The 25,946-nt window shown below is 36.5% G+C and overlaps 1 protein-coding gene across 2 annotated transcripts in view; it reads left to right on the plus strand.

The window, feature by feature from the left end:
• The first annotated feature begins 5,182 nt into the window (after positions 1–5,182).
• LOC149086616 (putative sodium-dependent multivitamin transporter) overlaps positions 5,183–25,946 on the plus strand; it is a 30,290-nt gene continuing 9,526 nt past the window's right edge. Inside the window, exons 1-6 of one of the 2 annotated variants that reach the window (XM_089231000.1) lie at positions 5,183–5,468; positions 17,028–17,448; positions 21,606–21,671; positions 22,753–22,872; positions 23,127–23,281; positions 24,812–24,952. In XM_089231000.1, coding sequence (XP_089087126.1) covers positions 17,098–17,448; positions 21,606–21,671; positions 22,753–22,872; positions 23,127–23,281; positions 24,812–24,952 — 833 coding nt within the window. In that variant the 5' untranslated portion in view covers positions 5,183–5,468; positions 17,028–17,097. Of the gene's footprint in view, positions 5,469–12,085; positions 12,237–17,027; positions 17,449–21,605; positions 21,672–22,752; positions 22,873–23,126; positions 23,282–24,811; positions 24,953–25,946 lie in introns of those variants that run through there. The other variant, XM_089231001.1, reaches the window with a different exon arrangement.

The raw sequence follows: 25,946 nt of genomic DNA on the forward strand, positions 1-25,946 counted from the left end.
CACTTACGGTAACAATAATCTGTTTCATAAATTCTGAATTTTCATCAATTCTGGAATTGTTTTTCCAATAAATTTCAAAATTTTCATCCTTTTTTGGAATTCTGAATTATTTTAATTATTTCTTTTATTTATTCCAAATTTTCATCATTTTAATTTTCTGAATTTCTAGATTTACATTTTCTGCATTTTTATGATTTTAAATTTCTGATTTTCATGATTTCAATTCTTTTAATTTCATGATTTCAATTCTTCTAATTTCTTGATTTCAATTCTTTTGATTTCATGATTTCAATTCTTTTAATTTCATGATTTCAATTCTTTTAATTTCATGATTTTAATTTTCTACATTTTCATGATTCCCATTTTCTGCATTTTCATGATTCCCATTTTCTGCATTTTCATGATTCCCATTTTCTGCATTTTCATGATTCCCATTTTCTGCATTTTCATGATTCCCATTTTCTGCATTTTCGATTCTCCTCTCCCAGAATATATGAAATCGGTGGTAAGGGGCACCGAAATTATTAAGATGCCTCTGGCCCAGCTATTATTTTCGCACCGGACCCACGTCAGGTGAGGGCGGCGCTGGCTTCATTTCCAAAAATATAATAAAGTAATGATGGGGGCCGCCCTTACCAGACGCGGAGCTCGATGCGTAAATAATAGCTGAGTATAGGGTGTCTTGACAATTTCGGAGGCCCAAAAATATGTTGGAGGGGGGGGGGACGCTTTAGCCCCGATATTACATATTTTTTTAGGGAGAGGAATCATCTTCCAAAAATTTGAAAATCAGAACCTGATGAAGGAAATAATCCCAGAGTTGAAGAAAATTCAGAATTAATAAGATAAGTAATTCCAGAGTTGATGAGGGCTTTTAATGATTTGCGGCCTTTGTGTTTGGTTCGGACACCGGATCTCTTTGGCCTACAGCCAGAGAAACTGAAATAAATTTTAGTCACCCAGAGCACAAATATCTATTTTTATGGTCTTTCCTTTATTTTGGATGAAAAAGGATTAATTTGTGTGTGTGTGGGGGGGGGGGGGGGAATTTTTTTTACTATATTTTTGTTCACTTCTATCACCGTAAATTCCCCCACCCACTAAAAAGTGAAGAGTGCACCTTGGATCTGATTATATATGTTGTGCGGGAGGGGACGCAGCTTGTAAAGATTCATTATTCCAGAATTCAGAAAATTGATGGCGATTCAGAATTCCAGAATTGATGCAAATTCAGAATTCCAGAATTGATGCAAATTCAGAATTCCAGAATTGATGCAAATTCAGAATTCCAGAATTGATGCAAATTCAGAATTCCAGAATTGATGCAAATTCAGAATTCCAGAATTGATGCAAATTCAGAATTCCAGAATTGATGCAAATTCAGAATTCCAGAATTGATGCAAATTCAGAGTTTCAGAACTGATGAAAAACCAGAAAATTGATGAAAAATCAAAATTAAAGAAAATGCAAAAAAAATATTGAAATTCAGAAAATTTATGAAAAATCAGAATTAATGAAAAAAAATTCAGAATTCCATATTGTGTGAAGCTCAGACACTTTACTTATCACAAAAATGCTTTTGATACATATATCTATTCTATAATATAAAATCACAAACAAACTCGAAAAGGGCCTGTTGCTAAGCAACCGAGTGACGGAAGTGGGTGAAATTTTTGAGTGACGGAAATCTGTTACGGAAGTGGGTTCGATTCATATATCGATATTCACATTCATATATCGTACATTCATATTCATATATCGATATTGGGTCGATATTCACATATCGGGACCCATTTGACCCATCGGGACCATGTTATGTGCATGTACCAAGAGGCTCCTACATCCTACAGCAGAGCCCTTAGGCTGGAATTTAGATTTCGAGCCCCCAAACCAGCTTTTCAGGGGCCCCTCTGTGATTAATTTATAGTGTGAAAAATCAAAAAGTGATAAGAATCGTTGTGGCCCCTGCCAGCCCTTCCTTTGTGGGGGGGGGGGGAGGTCCATGCCGAGAGGTATATATATGTATAATATACACACACAACAGCAGTGCTCCCAACACAGGGTCGGGGTACCCGGGGAAGATTTCACTTATAAGTAAAAAGTTTTCATTTCCAGGGTCCCTTGATGGATCTCATTGTTTTCTTGCTGCTTTAACGTTGAAAAATTTTGATAGCGGAAGCAAAAGATATATCCAGTCTGGGACCCCACCAAAAGTATGCGAATTGGTGTCCCGGGTAATTGGTTGGGGGGTCCTGGATTTTATTCGTTGGTAAAACGAATACAAATGAAAATTTTTCATGGTACTCGCTCCGTGGGATGACCGACAAGCTTCCAAGTCGGGGCCCATGTTTACAGGTTTCATTTTGGGTGCCCTGGATTTTATTCGTTGGTAAAACGAATACAAATGAAAATTTTTCATAGCACTCGCACCGGGGGATGACCGACAAGCTTCCAAGTCGGGGGCCCCATGTTTACAGGTTTCATTTTGGGGCCCTGGACGAATCTCATTCTTTTCTGTTGTAGAATTCGCAACAGCGGAAGCCCGAGATAAAGCCAGTCTGGGGCCCCACCAAAAGTATGCGAATTGGTGTCCCGGGTAATTGGTTGGGGGCCCTGGATTTTATTCGTTGGTAAAACGAATACAAATGGAAATTTTTCATGGCACTCGCTCCGGGGGATGACCGACAAGCTTCCAAGTCGGGGGCCCTATGTTTACAGGTTTCATTTTGGGGGCCCTGGATGAATCTCATTCTTTTCTGTTGTAGAATTTGCAACAGCGGAACCCCGAGATAAAGCCAGTCTGGGGCCCCACCAAAAGTATGCGAATTGGTGTCCCGGGTAATTGTTTGGGGGCCCTGGATTTTATTCGTTCGTAAAACGAATACAAATGAAAATTTTTCATGGCACTCGCACCGGGGGATGACCGACAAGCTTCCAAGTCGGGGGGCCCCATGTTTACAGGTTTGATTTTGGGGGCCCTGGATGAATCTCATTCTTTTCTGTTGTAGAATTTGCCACAGCCGAAACCCGAGATATAGCCAGTCTGGGGCCCCACTAAAAATCTGCGTATTGTGTCCCCGATACTGGATGTGGGGCCCTGGATTTTATTCGTTGTAAAATTGATAAAAATGAAAAATTCTCACAGGGGGGTGTCCGACAAGCTTGCAGGTCAGGGCTTCATGGAAATGTTGGCAGGTTGTAATTCGGTGCCCCTGAATGTATCTCATTGATTTTTGTGGTTTAACATTGTAAAATTTGCAACACATCGGTAGCCCAAGATATATCCAGTGTGGGGCCCCACTGAAATTCAGCGAATTGAATCTGGGGACCCCCATGGGGAAGTTTTCTGGGGATACTTGATGAATCTCATTTGTTTTTTTGTTGCTTTATTATTATTTTCATTAAAATTCGCTTCTTCAGTAGGCTGGTGCTTTCACACGTCCCTTTCCCCTTTTCCATAGCACGCGGATGAAGTGGGACGAAATAAACAAGATATGTCCTGGAGAGAAGTGGGGGGGGGGGGTTGGCCGCCAAAGGCGGCAGGGGGGCAGAGCCCCCCTAGTATATATATATATTTCATTTCTATTACCGCAAATGCGATTACCCGGTGTGATCTCACTCGTCGCACACCCCTAAGGGCGGCTCTGCTTACAATCGAGAAACGGAAGAGAAAATTTCACTCTTCAGAGGAATCTCGGTCCTGTTATTTCAAAACCAACACCTGGAGAAAGAAACACATATAGTTGAACTTCCATAATCTCAGCAGCGGATGTGAAATTGAACTGGTACAAAATAGAATTAGGAAATACATTTCGTATGCGGAAAAGTCATTTGCTGCAGTAATTTAAACAAGTATGATTACCTTTTTTAGTTTTATCATTTATTTCATTGATGTTTGGCCATCGAAGAAGAAGTGTAGCTCCTTCGGGGCCAAGAAAATTTATCTTGTGTGAAATATGGGATCACAAGCAGAAAAGTTTTTGCTTCCATATTCTGAAGCAGTGTTTTTCAACGGAAAGTGAAAGGACGTGGGTTCGATTTCCCGCAGGGACAGTTGAATTTTCTCTCTTTCCAAAATATATCTTCGCAACAGCCAGTTGTTAAAAACCTTCGTAATGCAGTTTAGATTTTACGGGTTGTGTGTTAGCAACGTCGAAATTGACCTACACACTGTCCGTGACATTGAAATGGTTGACAAGCAATGCTCTCAAGCTTAAAATATAAGCGATAGAAATGTAATTTTGAAAGTATGTATGCGTGAGGAAAGAAATATTGTGAAATTCTTGTGATATAATTTACTTTTCGCACTAACGGTTATACTACTTGGTTTTCGAAGTGTGCATCGCAGCTCCCAAGCGCGTTGCCAAATTTTATCAAGGTCGTCGAGTTAAAGATACCAACGTTTGTTTTCATTGACGCAGCTAGAAAATTCTGAACTTTCATCATTTTTGGAATTCTGAATTTTCATCAGTTCTGGAATTTTTTCTTTCATTCATTCTGAATTTTAATTAATTCTTGAATTATTTGTTTGAGTTATTGAATTTTCATCAATTCCTAGAAGTATTTCTTCCATTTATTCAAAGTTTTCATTATTTTCATTTTTTCTGAATTTTCTATATATTTCCTCTTTTCCACAGAATATATAAAATTGGCGCTAAGGGGGGAGGGACAACGAAATTGTTTAAACGCCTCTGGCCTCTATTTGTCTCGTACCGGGTCCTGCGTCTGATAAGGGTTGCCTTGATTATAAGTAAGAATAACAAATTTGAAAAATAATACCATACGCGAAAATTATTTTTTTATCATTATAACTTTGTTTTTTGCACAGAGAATGTTTCTGATGGTCTTGTTGTTGTTTTCAAGAGCAGGAGAAGTGTTTGAAGATATGTCAATGTGTTGAGATCTGTGGTGTGCTCCTCATCACTTTCATTTTTTTCGCGAATTCGTCCTTCACCTTCATTGATCGAAATCGATTTATTTTTTGTGGTATGGTATTCCACGCATCATTTCTCTTTTAAGACAAATTCCCGACATTTTTTTTTTTAAACACGAAAACCACGCTTATGCTATTATTATTAGAAATGAACCCTATTTTATTTCAGAGAAAATTAAAGAGGAGAGGGGGAAAAAAGAGAAAGTAAACGAGAGAGAGTGTTTGCTGCCTCCAGATTTCAACGCCGGCAGATGTCTCTAGAAGAGTCAGCCACATCTGTGCAGCGCGCTGCATGTTCCATGTCAGTGATGCGATGGTCGATTCTCACCGTATGACGTAACGTTGCACTAATGCTGTACTAGTCGCTCTGTGATGCATTCTCTGGTATTTGTTTTGGCGGGAATACGCGCAGCTGAGCTGCTTTTTAAAGCAATACTATCGTTCACGATCACGATGAACATTTGAACAATTCGATTGTATACCTGATCTTTTTTTTTTTGATAGTTATACTGTGATTTGTTTTTCCCACCCTGTGGTGAGTACGAATTTATTTTATAATTTTTTTCTTAAATCGCTATCACATGTATTAACATTTCCATTCCTGCTCTCAATGCTTTTTTCTGCTCATAAAAGTTGTTCAAATAGAAATAGTCTGTGAAACCAGGTAAAGGAAGGGGAAAAAATGTACCCTATACCTATAATCATAGACACTGATTCCTTCCTTTCCACAGAAAGGATCCTCGGAAGAAAGATTATATGCTAATTTCATGGAAATGTGTCCAAGTCGGCACTTTTCACTCATTTTGGAAACGGGCCAGTGTGTTTACGCGCGTTCACGAATAAAAGGCGAATCGATTTTGCGTTCCCGATTAAGTCAGTGGTTCATGTCGAGCTCTTAAACTGTTCTGTTAAGATAAAATAGTTTTTTTTAATGTATAAACACTCATTTTTTAATCCATTCTGAATGTGAAGCTTGTATTTACAATATCGCGTTTCGGGAAAATCTGGTCAGGTGATTTAATTTCTGAAATTGTGAGACACATACCCATGATTCAGAGTTGAATTTCAACGGTCTTCTGAATTTTTTTGAAAGTTAGCCACGTATGGAAGTCTAAAGAAATTTTTATTTCAATTCTAATATCAGATCAATTTTATTCGTTTCGTATAAAAAAATCGAATTTTAGACAAACAGTTGTTCGACATCTAGAGGAAAATAAATGATTGTACATACGATAAAAAGAGTTTTGCGTTATGTTAAGGAATTCTTTGTACAGTAAAAAATACAACACACATTACAAAAAAAGGAAAAAAAAAATAACACATGCATATTAAAAAACCCCACATATATTACATTAAAAAACATGCACATGTGATTTTTTTACTTTTCTGGGACTCGCCGACTCCTTTTTATGATATCCATGCAGACAAAAATTTCCTGATGCTCTCGGAGTTTAATTTAATAATCACACATAGAAAATCTTCACGAATTGGCAGACCCAATTGACCCAGCCAATGTTCGAAATTCAGGCTTTCGCCGGCTTCTATATATATATATATATATCGATCCCTATGAGTCGGGGTTATCTCCACGTTGGCGTATTTGTTTGTGATAATTATGGCCATTTATAATTAGCCATAACTAACCATAATAATTATGGTCAGCTGAGGCAACCCTAACGATCAAAGGGATCTATCTGAATATCGATATTTTAATGATCCATATGCATGGATATACTGTATATAGCAATCGAAATACAGAGGCCGGCCAAAAACAAAGCGAAAGCCCGAAATTCGGACATTGGCTGGATGAACTGGCCAACTTCGGGCTTTGGTGGTAACATATACATAAAACAATTAAAAAGCAGACATGTACAACACATAAAAAACGCACATGTACACATAAAAAAACACGTACAAGATATACGCATAAAAAAAACGTACGACACATAAAAAACGCACATGCGTATACATAAAGTACTTAAAACATATATGAACAACACGAATGACATGAAACTTTCTATAAAATATTTGAAACGTGAGTGATAAACCGGAATTCGTTAATTAAACGCTGTCTGGTAGGAGGAATTTTTCGGCAAAGTAAAATTATTTCCAAAATATGCGCATATTGCATGTTATGTAATCCCCGTACGGGAAAAGAAAAATGCATTGCTGTCCCAATGGAGAAAGCAGTTATTTCACCGTTACCGTAAGCTTACGCTTGTTATGAATGATCACGGAATTACTCGGTCACTTGCGAAGTGATTTATTATTCTGCTGTGAAGTGGATACATGGCTCACATTCATTCTCGTGAAGCGTTCTGGACACAGTGATACGAAAAAAAAAAAAGCGATGGAATTTGAATTCTCGTCTTGGTTCAAATATTCTTTCAAATTGAAAAACAATTTTATATTTTTCTCAAATTTTGGAGAAATAAATACCCATCAACAGAATAGCAAAGTTTCAATTACTGTTATTATTTTTCTTCTCCATTAAACCGTAGACGGCAGGAAGTCAAACGACGAGAACCGAAATATCCGGTCGTTCTACATTTTTGTTGATAATTTTTCCATTTAGTTTTATTTCAAACATCTCGAATTGACTTTGATTCGATGCTATCGGAGTAACTAGTTTTGATTTTTATTTCATTCGAACGTCATAAAATTATAGCGTGTAGAGTGAATTTAATAGTAAAAAAAAAAAAATCTCGATAACATTTTGTCCATTAGAATTCAGAATTCCGATGAGTTCACACGTGATAATGCATCGTTATTTTCCTACTTTAAATATAATTTATACAAATCACGGTTTCGATCCATTTCTTTAAGTTTTGTTGCCGTAGGAATGATACAAACTCATCCTTAATCTATGGTAATCCACCTCAATGGAGCTCGGGACCCTCTGAAATCTCTCCAAGGACAGAGATTTCAGAGGGTCCGTGTGTTTTGATGAAAAAAACAATCAATTCGTTTTTACAACTCTATATTATTGTTAGGAACCATCGAGTCGATTCCGACTCCTGGTGACTATATATCATGGCTCTCCAAGCTGGTCTGTCATTCGCAGCATGTCTCAGTTGTGCTAACTTCATTCCTGTACTTTACAACACCTCCTCTATCCATCTGGTGCTCGGTCTGCCCTTCCTCTCTTTCCTTCCATTCTTCCAAGCATTATCATTTTCACTACGCTATATACCGAATATTATTTTTAAAAGGGGTCCGTGGCCTTCATTTTATTTTCACGCGGAACGCAAAAAGTTAAGATACCCTGAGCTATATTGAAATATTCATTATAAATTTGTCATTTTAATTTTTTTTTTTGTAGGATTCTTTTTTCTTTACAAGAGTCTCAGTCGGTTATTGAATTTTCAATCTAGCACCAGAAGAATTATTTATTATATACGAGTTTGGGTAATTATAATGAAGTGCAGATGTCTGAATAACATGATACCGGATGTATTATAGTGTTGCAGTGAAGCTAAATGGTGTTATGGAAAATGAAACTTGATAGTAGACGAATCGAACAATATCATTTATTTTGAAATGATGCCAGTTCTCCGTGGCAATTCTTTTCTTTCTTTTTCCCACGTACTCTTGTGATCCCAATTAATGAATAGAGAAAGTATTCGAAAAGATTCCTAGGGATTCGTGATTTCACGAACGATATTTAAAAAAATAAAAAAACGAAGTTATTATTATTTTTTTATTTGGTGGCTTTGAATATTTTTGAATGATTTCTCCTGGTTATGTTCTTGAAAGGTTTTTTTTCCTCCAAGTTTTATTTCATTTATGTCGGGGGAAAGTTTTTTAATTATAGTTGATAGAACGTGGAACTACTTCTTACTGTTCTGAGTTGAAATGGCGAGGAAAAAGAAAAGAAAATCTATTCTTTCTACTAAATTTGAGATCAATTATTCTTCTAGTTAATTTTGAAATCTATTTTAATTTTCATTCGTTAAATCACCTTTTTTCATTTATAGTAGTCAATGATTTATAAATACTCAATGTGAAATTTCCACCGGATTCTCTTCTTTCACTTGAGATACTCTTCAAATCTGAGCCAAAACTATTAAAGAAAAAAAACTTCTTGATTGATTTATGTTTATTGTACTTCAAAATTTCCATTTAAAAAAGAAAAAAAATTAAGATCGATATCTTTACTAGGACCATTTGAGGTAAGCACGCATATGTGTGCCTCAGGTCTTATCTGAAAAAAAAGAATCAATAAAAATCATTTAAAACCGTTAAAAATGAGGTACACTTATGTGTACTTCTGGAACAAAGAGGTTATGGAGTAATCATATTTCGTCGAGACAAATGCGGATTGTCTCCAAAATAACAGCTAATAAAATAATTTTCTTTTTGAACTACCGAAATATGCTAAATTTTGTCAAACAAATCACAAACTAATGGAAAAGAAAGAGCCAAACTACGTTTAAATTCCATACTGCTACAGTAAAATCGGCGCTCATTACAAAGCTGAAAAATGCATTTTATTATTAAAAATATTAGATATTTATATTGTATTTGAAATTACAAAATTATCCATGGTTCCCGATCGCAGTGAAGTAACGAAATAGAATAAGCTCTCTGTTGAAAAACACAGAAAACTCCCGTAAAATATGGATCACATATATATATGGTGACCGATTCGGTTTAGAAAAAATTCCAGATATTCTGATTTTTTCAATATTAAAAACTGGTTATGGATTTAAGTGCAAGATGGATTTTTAGAAAAATGTGCTTCGTGCATAAAGACGATTTTTAAATGTAATATTTCTCTCTTGCAACGATGTTGCATTTTCCTGCCCATTTCTTACCTAGATTTACGTTGGAAAGTCACGCTATGCCGTTATTAAACGCGGGAAGAGATTAATTGTCCATTTATACTTGAAACGAATCTTCCATTTTGTCACGCAATTGTTAAAATAAATTGGACTCAGACTTGAAAATTTAAAGGTGAGCCCACGTGTGATTTCCAAGTTTTAATAGTTTGTGATTAAATTAATTCCAAAATAAATCTACCCGCTTTATTTTTAAACTTCTGGTCTTTCAACCACAGAGCTCAAATGCCAACTTTATATCCTACCACTCCACTCCCGCAGATAATATAGTTCGACTAGCCCTACTTTTCAAAATTATCCCCGACTATTTTAACTTTGAACACTCCCCATATTCTAATCAAATCTTTAATTTTTTCCGATACTCAAATATCAAAACCTTTCCTGCATCCACAAATTGCTTTAAATTTAATTCCTTCCCAAAAATTATAGATTAGAGAGATCAACCTTCTATCAAATACTTTTTTTCTTTTTTTTTTGAAACAGAGCACAACTCAGGTCTATCACCATAGGCAATTTATTACCTAGTGAGTTGTGCCGGAAGTGCAAGTATGTGTACCTAATAGTCTGAGTGCGTATCTAGTGTTGTGTATGATTTTTCAGTGCTGCTATCTATATCTCAGAAGTGAAGTGAGTGATGTGCAGTGACTGAATATTTGTACTGTTTGTAGGACTGTTGCTCTCTGTGGCGAGACTTTTTAACGGGGAGATCGGCTCGCATTTGCGACTCGAAGTTGGGAATCACAGAAAACTAACTTCAGCCGACCACCACTGTGGCGACGGTGGGGCACGAACCCGGATGCGAGTCCGTCACTATGACCACTCGACCACCACAGCGGCTCTAACAAATACTATAGATTGTACTTCAATTTCCGATTTTGTTTGTCACATCTTAATCGTTTTTCTCAGCCATCTCGTTGGTCATTTTGCCTGTTGTGGCCTCGCATTTTAATAGTTTGTGAGTTTTTTTTTTTAATAGTAATGGGTTTAATAGTTTTAGAATTTCCACTCTTTACTGTAGAGAGTACCACTCTCTTACCAGTACTACTCTTAATTTATCTTTTTCAGGAAAAAAAAAATTTTATTTGATACTCTTCGAAATGAACATTGAAAACTCCTGCCATGGCTCCCACAACGTGGAGGTTAATAGGGGCTCTGACTGCACTCTAGAGCAGCCCTTACGGGGTGTGCGGTAGGTGTGTTAGCAAAGGGCTCCCGCACTTACGGTAATAATAATTTCTTTCATGAATTCTGAATTTTCATCCATTCTGCAACTCTGCATTTTCCATCTGGGAATTCATTCATTCTTAATGTTCACCAGTTTTAGAAGTACTGTGTTTCTTTCATTAATTTCAGAATTTTCGTGGGGCTGTAATTGTGTCTTTGTCAATTATTTTTATTTCCGATTTTATCGATTCTGAATTTTCATCATCTCCAAGACAATTTTTTTCATTAGGTCTTTATTTTAATTGGTTGTGGAATTATTTCTTTCATTTAAAATTTTCTTTAGTTCAAAATTTTCATTAATTGTTTTTGTTAATTTACATTTAATTATATTTTTTTGTACGGATAACAAAAAATATAGACAATTAAATGCAAGAAAAAAAATCAGCATTCCTGTATATAGGACTAATATGTATAATCACTGAAAGAGTGATTTTGTAATGTACGAATTTGTGGATGCCGATTCCCCTCTCACAGAAAAAATAAAATCGAAGCTAAGGGGCCTATTAAGGAGCGAAATTAATTAAGACCCCCCTCTTGCCCCGCTATTAGTTTTACACCGGGCTCCGTGTCTAGTAAGGGCGGCCCTGCTGCATTCTATCCAGAGAATGTGAAAGCATGTGAGCGACTGAAAGAGTGATTTAGAGACCGATGCATATTTACTTGGGAGGGGGACACTCCTGGAGACCCAAATTTGACATGTTTTTTTAACTTTTGACGTTATTAATATTATATGTAATTATCTTTTTACATTTTTTTTTAATTTACTAGAAAATCAATGTAAGGAGGCCCTTTTCGGGATGTGGGGACTCGTAGACGGCATTTGACGGGTCAGTTTTCCTTTCAATAGATCACACTATTTTGGCTTCCACCTTTTTTTTTTACAGAGACACTTGGTCCTTGTTTTTGTTCGCTGATGAGCTGCTGGCACGTGTCCCAAACAGTGTTTTCACGATGAAGCACGCGTTATGGGGAATATAGGAACCAGCCAACGCTCTCACAAGATGTCTACTGTAGCCTGAACTCTATTAATACGACGGCGCGGGATTTTTTTTTTTTGTCCGCTTTGACTTCACATTATTACCTGTAGTGTTTGTGCGTGTGTATCATCTGTACGCGAAGTTTCGACACACGGCACACGTGAAAGAAGTTTCTCTGAGAATGTATTGCTCAAGTGCGATTTCTGCATCATCAGTGTGCGAGGATGATGACATCGCGACTGTTTCTTGCTGATATCGAAGGTAAATATTATCTGGAGGTACTACTACCACTTAACCGAACATGCATCTCGTAAACACTCTTTTGCGGAATTTCTAACGAATTGGTTCATGCCGGAAATCTGGAATTTTAACGAACCTTAATTAGTGAATATTTTAAAGCAAATGAATCGTCAGTTTGAAGAAGTTTTAAATTCACACATTGTAAAAATTAATAAAAATCAACCAATTCGATGATCCTGAAGTTATTTTTTTCTCTGGAAAATGATCCGAAGAGAAGTTATTTCTCTCTCTCGATAATTGTGCTTTCAGCATTTCTGTAAATGCTATAAGTATGTACAATAAAACCCCCTCTTTTGCGGACACCAGCGGGATGAAAAAAATCGTGACCTTTAACCAAACGTTTGAAATGTTTATATAGAATTGCGGGAAATTATTAAAATTGGCAGTAAATGAGGGATTTTACAGCGAGAAGCTCCGAGGTTGGCACGTGAGCCGCAAGCCCTGCGTTGAAGACCACCGATTTTAGACTTTGAGGAAATGAGTTTGAAAATTTTGTGCGTGTGAAATGTTTATCTAGTTGTTTATGATTTCATCGACATAATTTCAGAGGCTTTTCTCACTGTACAGTCAATGTTTGGATTTTTTTTTTGAAACACGCATTTTATGTGTATAACATGTTTGAGTAGTTTTCAGTTTCTATGAAGCAACCATAAAACCAATTAATTTTTATTAACTGTTTTATCACGTTACATAATTCTTATTAAACAACTTTATCGCACAGCTTGGAGAAGCGAAACTTGCTTTTCCATAAATACTAATCATAAGTCAGCAACGCGAAGAATTAATTTGACTCTGAAATCTTCGAGCTTGGCCTTTTATGGCCAGGGAGGGCGACATTCAAACGGTAATGCGAAGGTACAAGGTCAAGTCTCTCGGTATTAAATTTAATAGAAGGAATTATACATAAATGAAAACTCCAGTGTGCGTGTATTTTTCAAAAGTTTTCGGAGTGGTTGAGAAGTCCTCTGGACAACTTTTAAAAATTAATAGCAAATCGATCAATTTACATAAGAAGGTGCAGTTTTTGCACTTAAATATTTATCATGGCCTAGAGTTTTTTTTTTTAATATATAAATTAAAAGACTTTAGATTTTTCACTCTCAGGTGGTGCTGCAAAACGAAAAAACTCGGCATAACACATACAAAATGCAACACAAACAGTGCGTAATTGAAGCGTTCGACAGAAAAATGGTCTATGTTCTATCTTTACGAAATCGGTTTTTGACTGATTAGCGCTTCATATAGCTTTCGTTACACGTTCCTAAAGTAAGTTTCTGCAGAAATCAACAGATGTATTTGCTATGCACCTTTACATAGCTGCTATCCATGCAAAAAAGGTGTTTCCCCTAATTCAGCAATGACTTTTATTGTGTCTCCTCTAAAGTTTGAAAGAACGACATAGACCTTTGTTCGGCCGAACACTTCAATTAATCTTTATAGACAAAACAAAGATACCGCCTAGCATGGCAATTTGCGTGGCACATAACTATCTCATTTCAATATGAGCGCCACTTTTAGCTCCGGATACATCTAAACCGGTGAAAGGTTGCTGCTCATGTTTCAATATGGTAGTTTTTTTATGTAACACAAATTGTCGTAAACATTAATTACGCCTTATTTGTCGTAAACATTAATAACTCACTATTTGTCTTGCACTTTATGTGCTATGTCGAATTTCTAATTTTATAGTGCCACCTGTGAGCGGAATTTTATCTTTTTTAATTTTATCAAAAAAAATCTTAGGCCGTGAAACTATTTCGGTGCAAACCACACTTTTCTATGTCAATTGGTTGATTTGTTGTTAATTTTAAATATCTGCCCAGGACTTCTCGTCCACCCTGTACTATAATAGATGAGCGAAAATGTGCATGTTAAGGCAACTGTGATAAATTCAATTATTATGCATAACCTCTAATTATGCATAATCGCCGAGAATTTTGATAAATTTATCTAAATGAATCACTTTTACCCGGCGATTATGCATAGTACCCAACCGTCGCGTCGATGGTAAACATAATAAATCGTACTAATGATATGCTATGCAATTATGTTTCATTACATGTATCATTATATCGGGGTTACCGACATATCCCATTATCATATTAATCCGACTATATTCATTACACATACTAAACTCATTTGGATTTGTTTTCATAATTACCAAATTCACCAATTACACTAGGGTATTATGCATAATCAGAGATAAAGGCGATAAATTCCAAGTACTTATCAAATTTACCAACGACGCTTGTGAGTATTATGCGTATTTCGCCGGTATAAAAGTGATAAATTTATCAAACTTACCTAGATGGTTGGTAAGTATGTATAATATATAACCGGTTTATCACATTTACCGTAATGTGTCCAATTCCATGAGCTGATAGAAAATTTATACTTCTCGTACGTGTTATCAAACCATTAGATAATGATTTTATAACGTCTATCATGTATGTATACATAATTGCAGAAGGAAAAGTGTTATTCAATTCGAAACAGACATTCCTTACACGGTGCAGCCATACAGCTGCGTACACAAAAACAACCTGCTATCTGGATAGATGAATGATGGGGGAAGAGAAAAAAATCCTTGGATTAATCTTTCATAGAAGAGTAAATCATTCTTTATTTAAAGTTAGTAAATCAGCAAACGTACAGCTTTTTTTTCCTCCTTCTCTTTATCGGTTAAACTCTGCAAAGATATTCCAAGTTTTTAGCTCAGGGAGACATCCGGTGTGGAATCGGATTTACAACCTCCCTTTTTTTTTCTCATCGATTCGCGTAATTGCACTGCTCCTACGTGAGCATTTAAACTTGCTGTATTTATGTACGCGTATGTATCTATCTAGGCTAGACCTTGGAAGAATATTCTTGGCAAACATTTCTAAAAAAAACACGAGATTTTTACAGGAGCCTCTGGCTCTCTTATTCGTATGCGGTTCCACCTTCAGGTGAGAAATCACTCAATTTAATTTATTATTTATTGAGACAAGGTTTTGGTGGGGGGGGGGGGGAAATGGGTTTTGGCCGAGTTATTTTTTTTACGTTTGTTCAATTACGTCATCATCGCTAAAGTATATATTTTTGTTTCACACACTCCTGCCTCCAACATTGAAGGTTTAATGCCGTTCTGCGTGTTGCATCATTTTCTCCTTTCTCTTTCCATGTCTGTTTTTTTCCTTGGCGAGATTTTACTTTCTCATCACCACTAACCACGGAAGCGGAAAAAAGAATTGGGTCATTTCTCGAACGTTTTCTTTATTTCGGTGAGGTTAGTGGTGGTTTAAAGCGGTGTTTCCCAACCTTTTCGATATCGTGGACCCCCGTAGTAAAGGTCAATACTCCCTGTACCCCACTAGTGTCAGACAACCAATTTCGACACCACCCTCCCGTAAAATTCAATATATATTGTGTTTTTTTCATAATTTGCATATCATGAAAGTTAAATAAATTACAATTTCTCACAGCACAAAATGTGATATTTATTGCAATGGTAATAAATGATCCCGCGGACTCCTTACAAAGTGCGAACACTGGTTGAAAGCATACATGCTCAACCCACGGGCCAAATGTGGCTCTCGGAGTAATCGGATGTAGCTAGCCTGTGACTTCAAAACCAATTTTGTAAAAATGAATCAAGTGGTGCATTTCCATATCACTTAAGCGATCCACGGTTCAGCTCCACATCTCTTGAGTGACCCGTGGCATTCCCAGATCACTTAAATAACCTACGGTATATTTATAGATCATTTGAGTGACCTGCGGCAGTTTCAGATCACTCCAGCGACCTTAGGCATATTCTTCAGATCCCTTTAATATCCCACGACACATTCACTGATTACCCATGGAATATTTACAGATCGCTACGGCCCATTCCCTGATCACTTAAGTGGCCCGCGACACGTCGAATGAATGAAATATGGTCTGCTGTCTCCTAGAGGTTGAGCACCCTTGCTTTAAATTAAGGGTGCTCAACCTCTAGGAGACAGCAGACCATATTTCATTCATTTGAAAACGTGTGCGGGGCCGCTTGAGTGATCTGAAACTGTGCTGCGGGTCACTCAAGTGATCTGTGAATATGCTGTAGGTTACTTCAGCAATCTCTAAATCTGCTGCGGGCCGCTAAAGTGATGTGTAAATGTGCTGCTGATGGCATCCGGAAAATATGCTGCTTAATTAATTTCTACAAAATTAGAAATGAGGTCACGGGCCACATCAGATGGCTCCTCGGGCCATGGGTTTGTAATGTTTGAAAGAAAGCGGGCCAGTAAGGCTTGAAAGAAATTTTCGTCTGTAATACAGCACTTGATTTGTTCCAATGATGGTCATCAACTGTTTTGGACTGATCAACGAATCTAAATCTGATGCGGAAGATTGGCTAGACTTTCTCACTGCGAGACTAAATAATTGTTTTCATATGGTTGTGGTGATTGCCAGCATTGAATTATGAGAAGGAGGTAGATGGATTTCTCTCGCTTGTATAAACCGTACTATTTTTTTCCCCATCGTATTATATATATATAGACTGCACATATAAATCATTGATATGACCTTCACAGATGAAGAAGAGCATACAACAGCTTCATCTTCTTCCCTCTCCAAGCAACATTTGTCCTGCGATTTCTTCAAAGATGAGTCGTACGCTGAATTTCTCATTTTGACGATTATGTCGGCACTTGCACTTATTTGTCAAAGTGGAAGGCTCTTTTTAACCAAAATAATAATCCTCAACTTTTCATGCTTTCCTCATTACAGCTGCTGAAGGAACGAAAAACTTTGAAATTGCATTAGGAAAGTTCGTGTATTGCCTGCCAAAGCATCAAAAATGGATGAAGAACAACATATCGTCACGATGGGTGCCCTGGACTATTCGGTGTTCGGCCTGATGTTGCTGGTCTCCGCCGGTATCGGCATTTATTTTCGTTTCGCCGGTGGTCGTCAGAAAACCACTGAGGAATACCTGCTTGCCGGCAAAGACATGTCGGTCGTTCCCGTAGCCTTTTCCCTCATGGCTTCCTTCTTGTCGGCCATCACTTTCATCGGGACACCGGCAGAAATGTACAGGTTCGGTATCGCCATGGCTTACATGAGGATCGGCTACGTGATAGGGATGGTCATTTCGGCTTTTCTGTTCCTCCCTGTGTTCTTCGGTTTGCAAGCGTCCAGCGCATATGAGGTAAGTTCTTCATTTGTATCAATTCTTTATTTCTTTCAAGGATATAGGGAGCACGCACCGCATTTCACTGGTGAACCGTTGATCCTAGAGACATACTTCCAATTTATTTATACAATATTGTTGGCCCAAGGCCTATATACAACTATGCGGTTGAGTGGAACATAGATATTGTTTGATATTGTGCAAAAAACTAGTGACACAGTGGAGAGTTGACGATAGAATTGGGAAGTTTGTTCCATTCACCAATGGTATGAGGAAAGAAGCTGTATTTAAAACAGTCAGTGGAAGCAAAAATTGGTTTTATTTTAAGAGAATGGTCGAATCTTCTGGTGAAATAGGATGGATTGGCTAGAATACCGGAAGTGTCAAAGTTAAGATGACCTTGATAGATCTTATAAAACAGGATTAATCGAGAAATAAGACGAAGAGTAGCAAGGGGCAGGAGAGTAAGTTTGTTTTTAAGTTCGGACACGGGAGACACAGGATTACCATCAGTCGTGGATGAAGGGAGTGGATTGACTCAAGTTTTTCAATGTTGAAAGTGTAGGGGTCCCAGATTTCAGCGGCGTACGGGAGATGAAGAAACTGTTATTGGTCTATAGCACGGGTTTCCAACTGTTGCTTTGCGAAACCCTGGAGTTCCGTGACAGCTTTGTTGGGGTTTCGCATGATCAAACGCCACGGAACCCTTGAAAAAACCCGGAACGCTTTCGAAGAAGAAATCTTTCTTGTTACTGATACTCGAAAAGCTGTTCTTTGTTTTAAATTTTAACGAGATGGTGTGTCGTTTAAAAGCATCCAGATTATTTGTATGGCTAACCTAGAGTGTGCAAGTATGTGAGTGGCCGAATTTTAGACAAAGAAGCATATTTTCGGTCATTGGGGGGGGGGGGGGGGGGGACTAAGCAGGGCGGCTAATTTCGAGGGAATGAGTAGTCAAGAAAACTCTTAAAAAGGGTGAAAGGTGACAAAATTTGTACAGCCCACAGACTAAAAAACTACAAACCCGACTTCGAAGGGGCCCTAAAATTGTGGCCCTTTCCAATTGCTCGAATTTCCGAGTGGGAAAACGAAGCATTTGCGCAAGTGGCACCTGATATTTATCATATACCTGATCCCATTATGGTGGAGCCCCATGCGACTTTCTGGGCCTTGCTTGGCAGGTCTATGCGTGAAGTACCGTTCAAGTACTCTTTGATGATTCAGAAACAAAGAAAAAATGGCGAAACAACACTTCCATGGCTGATAATCAATAAATACCCCCCTCCGCCGTTGAACATCACCGTTTTAAAAATGTACATATACTAAAAGCGGTTAGGTTTTTGTTGTTAAACAATAATTGTTCTCATTGTTGGTATAATCGTGCCATCCTTCGCAAACATATCTAAGGAACATAGCCAAAGATACGTGCGCGCATGCCTCCTCATGTCCAAGTTTAGGAATTTATGATAAGCCTACTTCAACGCTTCTCTCCCTTATGGATTACGTAAATAATAGTGTAGTATCGTTAAATTGGAACCCCAGCTGTCGTATATATGAAATATAAAAAATACTAAGCATCGGTCTGCTTCAAAAATTCCGCTGAGCTAAATAAAATTGTTTATTTCAGTGGTACCACGAATCTTTTTTTTTCCGGATGGGGGGGGGGGGCACAATGTCTTTTATTTCACCTACAGACCTGCTTCTCTGCGCACAGAATTTCGATATCTGTGTGGAATGGCAAAATAACATGCTACCTTATACAATATGGGGAATTTTTTTTGCGCTGCGATACACTAAAGGAAGCACTTTCTCGGACTTTAGACGTCCATATTTCTAAACCGTAAAAAAATGGTGACTTTCTTTCAGTTACTTTTGGCCATAACCAAAAAAATGGGCAAAAATGAATTTCATCCACAAAAATATACCTTCTAGAAAATATTGAAAATAACTATACAGAGTACAGTATTATGCTAAATGTAAGAAACATCATCGAACAAGAATCTCGGTTGCCACTTATCAAATAAAAACATAACTGTTATAATTCTTCGATTGAAATCGGTGACCTGTTTTTGATTAATGCTCCGCATAAAAAAATGTGATATCACATTGATAAATATTTTAAAAGCAATAATATTTATTAAATTATTATGTTTGCTTTTCAAAATTTTAACAATTGCTGTTTAGGTGTAGTAAAACAGCATTCGTAAAAATTTGCCAAGTCCAACCCTTGGCTCTTTGCACCGAAAAACTGTTTGCTTTAGCTATTTTTCATCTATTTACATTCACTCACACACTATATCAACTAGACAGATCACTCAAATTTTCTCTCTTCACGCAGCTCGTACGGAGCCGCATCCAACTAAGCGAAATTAAGGCAGGCGAAGACGCTTCGGCACTCCCTAAGGAAATGTAATCTACTTAGTCAGTCAATCCTCGGCTCTTAGTAATTGCCATTAAAAAGGATCCAGAACACAATCAAACTATTTCACAATTACAAAAAACCAAGGAGGACTTACAAGTTTCTACTAATGCTATTTTGGAATACCCAAAACAGCAACTGTTAAAATTTCGAAGTCAACGTAACAGTTTAACAAATATTATCTCTGGCTCTACCGGGAGTTGACCCCGGGTCCTCATTTGCCGGGCGAGTGTTCTCACTCATCAAAGTTAGAGAGGAGATAGTTTTCCTTCACTGAAGCGTAGAGGCAGAGATGGTGATTATTTTGAAGGGAAAAAAACGCATCTCAGAAATAAATATCTTCACACCATCCAGTTTTCTGTATATCTTGCATTAACAAGTGGAGAGCGACATCGTGTCATATATATATTATTATTACTCCTCATATAAGTAAAGTAATAATATATATATATATAAATTTTAAAATATTTAGTAATGTCATCAATTATTTTTTATGCGGCATATCAATGAAAAGTCGGTTGCTAATTTCAATCAAAGTATTATAACAGTTGTTTTTCTTTGATAGGTGGCAGCAGAGATTCCATTTCAATGATGTTTCTTACGTTTAATATAATACTGTGCCGTATACAGTCGGATCGCGATTTAAAGAATTTTTTTAGGAGTTTCTGTATGCATAAGCCTATTTGTATTCATCTGAACCTCGATATAATGATTTTTCTCTATTTAACGAATAAAAATTTCGATTTCAGCTCGTTTGTTAAATCAGGGTTTGACTGTAGTTATATTTTCAATATTTTCTTAGTGTATTTTTACTGAAGAAATTTCATTTATACTCGTTTATCGGTTCTGGTTGATAATTACAAGGCACCATTTTTTGCAAAATATGAACGTTTAGGGTCTGATAATGTTTCCGTGTACATCGTTTTTTTTTTGCTGTAGAAAAAAATTCCTCGTACTGTATAATAAGGTAGTATTTTATTCTGTCATTCTGCACAGATATCAAATTCTGTGCGCAGAAGTTCTGCATTTTTATCTAGAAAGAAATAATTTTGGGAATTTTCTGCATTTTCTCCCAGGAGGAAATAGTTATACTTTTTCGTAAATTCTGATTTTCCGCCAACTCTGCAATTTATTATTTAATTCTGAATTTTCATCAATCCCGGAATACTGAACAATTTCAGCATTTCTGGAAATATTTTTCATTCATTCCGAATTTTTATCAATTTATTTATCAAGAATTTCCATCAATTCATTCACTCCGAAATTTCATCAATTCATTTATTCTGAGTTTTCATCAATCTTAGAATCATTTCTTTAATTTATTCTGAATTTTCGTGGGTGCTGAAATAATTTCTGTCAATTATATTTTTCTTTCATAAGTTTTTAAATTTTCATTAATTTTTTTTAAATTTACATTGAATTGTCTAGGCATATATATATATGTATTGCATGGATATTTTTCAGCATTCCTGTATATTTTGTAATTATGTATGAATTTATGGATGCACGATTTCTTTCTCCTACAAAATGTAACAAAAATCTAGGCTTACGGGGGGGGGGGGGGAAAGGCCCGAAATTATTAAGATGCCTCTGGCCCTGCTAATATTTTCACACCGGGCCCGACGTTTGGTAAGGGCAGCTCTGGTGTAATGTTGTATCAGTGTAGGCCCATATTGTTCGAAGAATTCATATGGAGTTTTATTAAATGGATGTACAGTATGTGATTCATGGTACAGTTTTTCTGTTTTTATTTCAGTACTTGGAAAGGCGCTATGGGAGGACAATACGTACTTTGGTTTCATTCGCATTCACTGCACAGATGGCAAGTATATTATAATTTACACAATCTGACCGTATTTCATAAAGAAAAATTGGGATCACACACACAAATATTGATCACGGGATATTAAATTCCAAAAATTCCCAATGATAGTTAAAATTGTTCAAAAAAATATTATGTGGGGGGGGGGGGGGGCTTTAATGCACTGAGATTTCTAGTGTGTTGAGATGTGAAGAGCTACTGCTAATCGCAGTGAATCAAGCCTTTTTCTAACACGTTAACCGGTGGGTTTTTTTTGGCCCACTGGTAAAAAAGGAAAATGCTTACTCGCGGGGTATATGACCCATTGTTTTTCCGTCAATGATTCCCGCCACACTGTTAAATGCCATTTCTTTAATGAGACCAATTTTGGATTTTTTATTGAATAGTCTGCAGTGAATCCAAGGAATTTCACTGGAAAAAAAAACACATTGAAAATAAGTATGCCAGATGAATATATGGCATATATATATTCAGCAGTAGTAGTAAATGAATATATGTCATAATCATCGGAATGTAAGTTATAAAGTTTTGAAATTATTTCCATTTTGTGCAAAAAATTACGTCATATGGTCACCATGATTTAGAACATGGCCGGGTGCACAGTTTAGGTCGTCTCAATTACTTCAGGCGCCTTGGGTCCAATTTACAATACATAAAAAAAACCTCTTTATTCGTGATAAAATATTTTAAAAAAACTGGGGGAGGATTGTCCCTTTTTTGTTCGGGCACCGTGGATCCACACATTAGGATGCCACCTGGTATAGTATATGTTAATCTTTGGACAAATCTGCTTTTTGCTTGAATGTCGCAGTTATTAAAATAATTGTGATGGTTCTCTCAACCATTTATAATTTTTAAAATGTTGTGACACTCAAATATCCATCAAATAAATTGTCTGTGAATAATCAAAATTTAAATGTGGTCCCTAAAAAAAAGTGCGCATGTGATAGATGACATGGCATTTAAAACATTTATTGCTTGACTTACCACCAAAATATTTAATACTTTTTCAACCCCTGAAAGAAATGAGTTCATTTGCCAGTTTTATAATGTATATTTAAGCATTCAATTTATTTTACAGATATTGTATATGGGTGTTGTGTTGTATGCTCCATCTCTGGCATTGAGTGCGGTGATGAGACTGCCCACGTGGACGTCAGTAATGTTGACTGGTGCTGTATGCACATTCTACTGTACTTTGGTATGTTGATTATTTTCAATTTGAGTTAAAGTTCACGCAACTTTTTTTTTTAACGGGTGGAAATAATTGTTCACAAAATATGTTTTTTGAGTATCACTCACATATTGATTCATGTAATTTCTCTTAATAATCATATGGTAAAATAACTGTCTACTGATTCCGGATCCGAAAATTTTGCATCCGACATTTCGCCCCACGACGTGTTTCGTTCACGATAATTTTTTTTATATTTATGTTTTGATCATGTTTTGAAGGGAGGCATGAAAGCTGTTCTGTGGACAGATGTATTTCAAGCAATTTTGATGTTCCTGGGCTTATTTACTGTCCTGATTAAGGGAACCATAGATGTTGGTGGCTTTGGTCAAATAATAAACAGATCTGTTGAAGGTGGAAGAATATTCGTTCCCAGGTAAAGCAAGCAATTTGCTAAAGAAAAAGAATATTAGTTATGGACTGAATTATATCGAAAATGTGTTTTCCATCAGTACTTTTCATTTATTTTTAAGACTATTATGTGCTGTTGATGATACAGAATTGGTGAAGATCGAGAAAAAACTTTTTCACGTATCCAAATTATGATAAGGCTTTTTTTCTTGCACCTTAGAATCAGTGCTCTTATATTCAGTGCCGCAACTAGATACTTTGTAACCCGGAGCAAACGGGCATTTTGGTGCCCGTTGCAATGTAGAAGCAGTTAAAGGGTGAATTCGGCGCCCTTTCTGGTCCAGCGCCAGTGCCACCAGATCCGCTTTCTCCCCCACCCCCAGTTGCGACCCTGCTTATATTTCATGTAGGTTCCAGGGACCAAAAACTTTGACAGGCCCTTCTTTAATAAATTTATAGCATTAAAAAGAACGATTAGATAAACTTCCAGGGCTCGATGACTCTAACCGTGTGCTACTATGCTTAGAATACACTATCTGTCCGGCATTTGCCTTTATATCGTACAACAATAATGTGTTGACCACTTCTGAATAAATTCATGATAAACATGCTAATTTTTCTGACCTACATAGATATTAAATTTTTTATGGTCTTTTTTCTGGTCCAATTCACACCTTGTACTTTAATCTGGCATGTTCATTGGATTGGTTTTTTTTTTTTTTTTTTTGCACTACAGTCGTTTTATGCCTGCGGGCAAATTCAGAGTGACGTAACATATAAATCTGAATAGCTGTGCTTCCTTGCCAGTTATGGATATTATGGTTCATTTTCTCATAAAAATAAAGTGATGTGTTAAAAAAAAGACATTGGAAAGAGAAAATATTCCTTTCATTTTTCGTTTGATGTCGTCCAATACTTTTTTTCAAGATTGAACTAAAAAAATTTGATTTGTATAATTTTTTTTTTCTCGTACTCGAATATTTCAACCAAGGAAAGCATAACTCCACTTGATGTTCAGAGCCACCCTGGGATGGGGGGGGGGGGGGAGGGAGTGTGACACGCACCGGTCCAAGCGGAGAGGGGCCCGCACTTAATGATAATTTCTTTGTTAAATTCAAATTATCTTGAATTATGAAGTTCCGAAATTTCACCATCTGGAATTATTTCTTTCATTTATTCTGAATTTTCATGAGTTCTGGGATTGTCTGCTAATTATTTCTCATTTTAGATTCATGGATATTGAATTTACATTAGATCTCATGCCAATATCTTTCATTAGGTCCCAATTTTAAATGGTTATTGAAATTATTTCTTTCATTAATTTAAAAAAAAATTGACGTCTCTGGCCCCTCTATTATTTTCACACTGAGCACCGCGTCTGGTGAGGGTGGCCCTGCGTATGTTTATATGATTATTACCAACTGTATCAAAAATGATTATTATAGAGAAAATGAAGGTTTGAATTTTAGCATCAATAGAAAATAATTGTTTGTAATTTTTGGACTCGAGATTTTTTTTATTTCTGTTCAAGTAATTGCTTCTTTTTATTTTTCAGCATGGACTTTAATTTTACTACTCGATACACCTTGTGGGGAGTTATTGTATCGGGAACTGTTGTCACTATGTGTTCATACAGCGGAAATCAGGTTCAAATACAACGGCTTCTGACAGTAAAAAATTTCAAGCGTTCCAGATTGTAAGATTTCTATGCAATTTTCATTTTGGGTGAGAATGTACTAAAAACTCTCTGGTTGGGGGGAATTGCATGTGAACCTGTCTGATTATGTTGCATGAAGCTGACTATATACTCTGGGAAGTAATTTTGTCAGGGTATCTCTAAATACTATATGTTTGTCATACCAATATTTGCTAAATTTATTTAAACCATTACCATCACAATGCCTGTTTTGACATGAAAATAAGTCAATGGATCAAAAAAAATGTTTACTTCAGGAATACGTGTTGAATTTATTATGTGATAGTGTCATGCGTGAATATTCACCTCCTTACAAAGTAATGAGGTATTCGATGTAGGCCAATGCATTCTACGGCAGGCTATTATTGGGGATTTTTAATGAGTACCCCCTTTTGAAATTATAAATTGATTTTTCTTGTAAATTTATGCTGCAAAAAAACTTTTTTTTGCATATAAGTCCATCACCAGAATAGATTCTAGAGCTAGACACCGCTTCCTTTCATCAGTCCCCCCCCCCCCGAATATTAAGAAAAGTCATTTTTTTACATTCAAATATGCAATTTTTTCTTATTGAGTCTAAGGCCGGCATTATAAAAGTTTTAGAAAAATTACTTTATAAAACATGAAAAATTACATTCGAGCCAATGGACTCATTGGTTGCATTTTTCAAGTTTTATAAAGGATCTTTAATCAAACTTTTATAGCGTAAACCCAGCCTTAAGAAAAGAAGTTAAGCGTATTATCAGTGGTGTACACAGGATTTTCTCGTAGGGGGGTTCATCATTTGTTCTTTCTTTATGAGCAGTTTTTCTCGTTTTTACTGAAAATAAAGACTACAGTCTCTGCTCAAGGGTACCTCCCCGCCCCTCCAGTGCATACGTTCTACCTGTGGTCAAAATTTATTGGTCATAAATCATAGTCATGATAATTGCAAAAATGTGCAAAAAGTGATTTATGATTGCGTGAAAAACAATTACATATTTCTCAAAGTATT

Source organism: Pholcus phalangioides, unplaced genomic scaffold, assembly GCF_987345545.1.
Source record: "Pholcus phalangioides strain wild (caught in Gottingen) unplaced genomic scaffold, Ppha-v1.0 ptg000004l_1, whole genome shotgun sequence".
NCBI classification, from domain to species: domain Eukaryota; kingdom Metazoa; phylum Arthropoda; class Arachnida; order Araneae; family Pholcidae; genus Pholcus; species Pholcus phalangioides.